General features: G+C 42.6%; 1 protein-coding gene across 4 annotated transcripts in view; it reads left to right on the plus strand.

Annotated features, from left to right (window-relative positions):
• Nucleotides 1-6,244, plus strand: part of EYA3 (EYA transcriptional coactivator and phosphatase 3) — a 156,631-nt gene that overhangs the window by 145,302 nt on the left and 5,085 nt on the right. For all 4 annotated transcript variants that reach the window (XM_019512107.1, XM_019512106.1, XM_019512109.1 and 1 more), the window contains 2 exons: nucleotides 1,496-1,610; nucleotides 3,306-3,427. In XM_019512107.1, the coding sequence (XP_019367652.1) occupies nucleotides 1,496-1,610; nucleotides 3,306-3,427 (237 nt within the window). The remainder of the gene's footprint in view (nucleotides 1-1,495; nucleotides 1,611-3,305; nucleotides 3,428-6,244) is intronic.

Consider the following 6,244-nt stretch of genomic DNA (forward strand, 5'->3'; position numbering starts at 1 on the left):
ACTTCAGGGCATGTGGCGGGGAAGGGGCTGGGGCAACACAACCCCAGCCTCCCTTTCTGTCCACCTGGAGGCATGCATGCACCTGCTGCCAGCAACTAGAATTGGGCCCCCTGTGGCTCCCCCCGCCACCCCCGCAGTCTGCCTCTGGCACGCCAAGTCAAGGTGTGTGTTGAGGTTGGGGTTTTTCAGGCACTCCAGGCAAAAATGTTGCCAACCCCTGGTGTAATAAGTTCCAGTGGCTCAAAGCTGAAGTTAGATTAAGGCAAGCTTGAGAAAAAATGGACAGATTTTCACATTTGTTTGGTGAAAACAAGTGAGAGGTCATTCTCAGCCTCGCCTCTGCTCTGGGATTTCCACAGGCTTTCAGCAGGTGGGATTAATTTGGGGACATTATCTGGGCAGTTTGTATTGCATATTATTTTATTTTAATATTTTTGCCTGTCTCTCTCATTTGTCTGGCTTCTTTTTTAAGCCACTCTGAACCTCTTTTGGGGAAGGTGGCATAACATTCTAATTAATAACTAACTGAAGTATTTTTAACCGTGGATACTGCAGACTGATGGCATCCAACCCTAATGCTCCTAACTAGCCAACAGTCTGTACCAATTCATCTCAACCCTTACTTCCAGAAACTTCTCCTATTCTAGTTTGTAGCCATACCAACACGTATTAACCACTGAAACAACTGATCAAGACCTAGATTACACATCACTGGCCATTTTTAGATTTTAGACATGTTGCACTTCAGCCAGTGAAGTATTATGGCCTGTGTTAAGTAGATCAAACTAGATCATTGTGGCACCCTGGGGTGCTCTGAGATCCTTTAAGGGTGCCATGGGGTGCTGCCCAATATTAACACTGGTCAGTGTGCAAATACATACATATGATTCACAAGATAAACACAAAGATTTCAAATAGGAATCCACAGTGTCCAAAACATTCTGATCTGTTGTGGTCTGAGGTCTTTGCAACAGAAGAATTACTTTATTATTTTTTCACAGCCAAGAAATGGATGAAAGGTAAGACCTGGCATTTTCAAGGATGAATTTGAGTCTAACAAGGGGTGCTTTGATCAAATGGTTCCTTCTGGCTTTGTAATCTTTGGAATCTTAACTTCTAGTCCATTCCTCTACTGTTGAGTTCTTTGGAACAAAATGCAACATATTTCATGGTCTTTACTTCAAGATATGATTTTAAACTGTTATATATCACAAAATACATGCAGCATTTTTTGTTAACTCTTTCCTTAGGGTTCAGGGAGAAAATCCAAGTTTTGGAGCCTTGTCTCCAGTGTATGTGGAAGCTGAACTATAGGTGACATCCTTCTAATGCCATTCTCAGGTTGTAAATAACCTTCGAAAACATCTTTCAATTAAGCATTCAGGAAAGCGTTACTGATCTCTAGTGAAGATAGTCTTGTCATTGGACACTGGCTCTAGTTGAGGAAAAATATGTTTCTGATGACATTTCTTCTGTCTGCTTGCATTTCTTATAGGCCTTCTCAGCCCACAAAAGAGGGATGTCTTACAGAGACTAAGGACTGACATAGAAGTGTTAACAGATTCCTGGTTGGGAACTGCATTAAAGTCGCTACTTCTCATACAGTCCAGGTATGTTTGGGTTGGGGGCAGAGAGAGTGTGTGGCTTTAATAGTAATTTTCCATAGTCAGTTTTCCAGTCCCTTCTGCAATGCTGGAAAAGTGTTGAAGCTTTTCATAAGGACAGAATGTTGCTTTCTTAACAGCAGCTCAGGAGAATGCAGAAGATGAATGCACTCATCTTTTCATTTCTACCTGCTCATTTTTGCATCCCACACAAAAGCAAAGCAAAGGGCTTAATGAACACCAGCCCTGCAGAATTAACTGCTGGTCATAGTGGCCACATATAAAAGCTGGTTAGAAATTTTCCATTCAAAACTGCCATCTTTTTTGCCCCTTCAGAAATGAAAATTTTCTTCAGCAGTCTCAATTTGCCAGAAAACTGTGATTCTTCTATCAGAAGAATTTAAAAAACCCCCCGCTTTCCAGAAGGTGCAGTTGACAAGAACCCTTCACATAAGCTGATGAGGCTGAGCACTCCAGCCTGTGACCCGTCTTAATCCCAGTTGTAACTGCTAGTCAGGCAGAAAGCCAGAGCACTCAGCATTCCTGTCCTCACTCTCCCAGAAAGAGGAGCCAGAGACTTGGAGGTGAGGAATAGGTCGGATAAAAGCAGCACACTGGCAGCTAGGCTTAGAGGACTATGCAGGCAGGGAGAAAGTAGAAAAATAAATAGTCCTGTTTTAGCACCCAGTTAGAAAACTCATTTCTATAAATCTACTTCTGCACCATGCACAGATTTCTACTACATGCTTAATTATCAAAAAGGTTTTGATGCATTCTTGGAGGATATCCACTGAAATATTCCTATTCCTTCTTACTTCTTATTTTTGTCCCATCTTCAGAAACCTGGTAATAACATAAAACCCTCTTTTGGCCATGGTGAGCTGGGCACAGCTCCTGCTGGTGTCAGTTAGTCACTCCAAATGTTGGTCAAAATGGTTAATTCAAAACTGAAATAGTGTTCCCACCCAGAAAGCCAAATAAGCTGTTTCAGCCCCTGCAGAATAGGGGATCCTGCCTTCAAGTTCTGCATGTTACTGAGTCAATTTCTGGCTGATTCTGTAGCCTCACGTCAGCAATTTGGACCAAAAGATGTACTGAAAGGCAAAAACCAAGGCTACTTTACAAGGCATTAAATATAGTTTTAAAGGTTAGAAATGCACAAAAATGATAAAGATAAGAGAGAGAGGAAGGTCAAAAAAGAGGGAAGTCAAATCAAGACTGCAGCTTTTTCCTAAGCATCAGCCAGAGAGAAACTAAACCAAGGCTGCTTGCAGATGTTAAAAAAAAAAGGGGGGGGGGGTTATGAGAAGAAGCAGCATGTTACTTAACCCCAGCTCTGCAGCAACTGTAAAGATCAGGCACTTTTTGGCACTTTTAGCTAAGGCTGATTCAAGCAGCTATTAGATAAAAGCACCAAAAAAGCCCCAAATCTTTACAGATGACAGGGAGCCAGATTGAAGTAATGCACTGCCTCTTCTGGGCAAACCTGGGGCTCAGTGTGGAAATGCACTGCCAAGTTTAAAGCACCAGATTTTTTTTTTTACATCTGCAAGCACCCCAGATCAGTGTTCCAAAAAAGCTTTGAAAAGCAGTGTCCACAAAACATAGCCCCTCCTAGGGGAAACATTTGCAGCTCTCGAGCCATCCCCAGCACTTCTGCCACAGGTATGCTTTTCAGTGTGTTTCTTTTTTTACCTTTAGAAAAAATTGTGTGAATGTCCTGATAACGACGACCCAGCTGGTGCCAGCTCTTGCCAAAGTTCTCTTGTATGGACTGGGAGAAGTATTCCCCATTGAAAATATTTATAGTGCTACAAAAATAGGTATTGTAATTACGCCAATAAATTTTTGTTGCATGGAATGCCTGTTTGGGGTCCAGCCTTGAGGGGAGAACCTAGGATCTGTACTGGGAGCTTGCCTGTAGTCGGGGATTTTGCATCAGTGCTAACCCTTATCGTAGATATGTTGAACTGGCATAAAGTAGAGCTCACACTTGCATAATTTACCACTATCTAACTACTCTGAGTTTTAAAAAAATACCCCAAAATCCTGATGTGTCCAAGCCCCCAAAGTCACCAACTGAGTTTGACCAGCCGTACCAAGGACTTTTGCACTTTCTTTGTCACTGCAGATAATTGCTGATCAATCAATACAAAATGGCATTTTCAAAATTAATTGTGAACTGAAACAGTTTTCATTTGGAGAAAAAGATACTGTTGTATGGCTTGCGAATTCAATATACTTTCAGTTGTATGGACTCTATGCATATCCTTGTTACCCATACTATCACTCTGATTACTAATCCTGTAAAAATAGGGCTGCAAGTGCTCCAGAGATTCATCTAGTTCACCCCCTGCTCAAGACAGAATAATCTGCTAAACCATGCCAGACAACAGTTTATCTAACCTGTACTTAAAACTTCCAATGATGAAATAAAGATAACAAACAGTACAGGCAGAGAAGTGGCCTTTAATTGTGCTTATCCTCTTAATTCTTATTATTCTTTTATGTGTAGCAGTTTCTGTAAGCAGCCAAGACTAAAGTCTTGTGGTAACAAAGGCTAGAAACAGACATCATTAAGTGAAGCAGACCAGCTGTTCTGTGATATGTTCCAGCACAGCTTATTCTTTGTGTTGGATAAAACACACTTGGCTTGTCAATGCTAAGGGACAGTGGACAACTTGTTTTCCCAGAGCTTGAGGGGTGTACAAAATCAGGGCCCCCAAGCCAGTGGTGGCCAACATTTTTGGCAGGCATAGCACAAGTTCTGTGGCGGGGGGCTGGACTCGACCTTGCAAGGTCCCTTCCAGCCCTACTGTCTATGAAAGCTATGAAATCTAAGTTAAGCCCCAATCACCTGCGATTGCTGCTCTGATCCCCAGCTACCAGAGGTCTGACTGATAGAGCTTGTACCCTGGGGCATTGGAATGAAGTTAGGAAGACTCAATCCTCCTGCTGCATGAAGGAGAACTGGGACAGGATACTACTGTAAGAAAGGTGTCAAAGAGGTGTTACTGCTGCAGTTTTATATAGCAAGTGAGGACTCAAACTCCTGCATTTGTAGTGGCTGCAGGGCCAGAAAGGATTAATGTGGTTCTTGGCAGTGACACTTGACACCTCTTGGAGCTGTGGTCCTGCCCTCTCTCTGCTGGAGGCTCTAATCCCCTCTGCAGATATTCCAGAGCCTTCCTTTACCAAGCAACTGGGGACTCAGGCTAGGGCTCTGTTGGGCTTGAATACCATACAGAGCAGCTGCCCATGCCACTTGCAGTTCATGTGCCACAGATTGACCACCAACCACTGTTCCAAGCGCATTCAAAGTGTTTTTAACCTTGATTTTTAACCAAATGTACTTGTGAGATGAGAGGGATTGAACACATCTTTATCAGTAACTGTTTTTGAGATGTGAACGTCATCAGTAAAGTCCTGTTACTTTCTAAACAAATGGCAACAGGCATGTGGAATAACAACAGTAGGAAGCTAGCTATGGCAGGGGGCTGGACTTGTTGGCAGGAGATCTTCTGTAGTCCTGCATCCTGTGTTCCTGTTCCCTGCCCCACCCTCACCCCCACTTCCATGGCCCACAATAAGAATGAAAGCTCTTAGCCATTACTGTGGTGATTAAAAAGACTTTGCTCAAACAACAGACTTTCAGTATCCTCTTTAAAAGACAGTGGTAAAACTTCAGGGCCTGTTTCTGGTCATCCCATGTGTTGAATATGTCTGGGATGAAAGAGGATTTCTAAACCTGGCCAAAATCTGCTGGAGAGGTATAGGACATGCTCCCTGCTGGAATGCCTATAGGAGTTAAATGCCTATCAGAGTGAGGGTAAAGCCATAGTTCAGAACAAGCTGGGGGAGGGTGCTGTACCAGCTTGATGATGGCATAAGTAGCTCTGAGTCAGGACTGGGAGATAACATGTTTACACCAGCATAAAATAGTAGTGGACAGATGATGCAGACCTGTAACCTGGACTAACTGCCAATTTTGGTGCAGAAGTATCTTGAAAAGAATTGGGGTAAAGCTCTCTCAGTGTAAATTTAAACTGGCTTAGGTGTTGTCTTCCTAGAATATTCATGTGCTAAAGGCAAACAAGTTCTTATTTGTTCCTCTACCACCTACTGTACCACCTACAAAGTCTCTCAACTTTAACTGCTTGTTTTTCTATTTCTGATCCTGGCTTGACTTATATTGGTGTACAAAACTAGGTAAATTTCACTGGGTTACATAATAGTCTGTGTAGAGCCCAGGTAGAAATCCTACTGGTGGGGTCCTCTGCCCCTTAGACAAGCTGGACCATGGTATTACCAGTAGAAAGCCATGTCACTAGTTACTCAGAGTGGCAGAAGCAAGCAGACTTCTCCATGGTGCCAAATCCTCCTTGGTTGCAAGGTCATTATTCTAAGAGGAAACCATGTGCAGAGCAAATTGCAGTAGTCCCCAAAGAATTTCAAAAAGGGAGGGACTGAAGTTACTGGATCAAAGTTTAGCCCAACTTGTATGAAAATAATGGGATTTGAAAATTGCCATAATTCTGTCCTGTCATGGGAAACTTATCGAATGAGAAAACCCTGACCTGTTGTTTGGAACAAATAGCGGTGTGAATTTCAGTGATTTTTTTTTTTTTTTTTTTTTTTTT

Source organism: Gavialis gangeticus, unplaced genomic scaffold (assembly GCF_001723915.1).
Source record: "Gavialis gangeticus isolate Ggan-Ray unplaced genomic scaffold, GavGan_comp1, whole genome shotgun sequence".
Lineage (NCBI taxonomy): Eukaryota > Metazoa > Chordata > Crocodylia > Gavialidae > Gavialis > Gavialis gangeticus.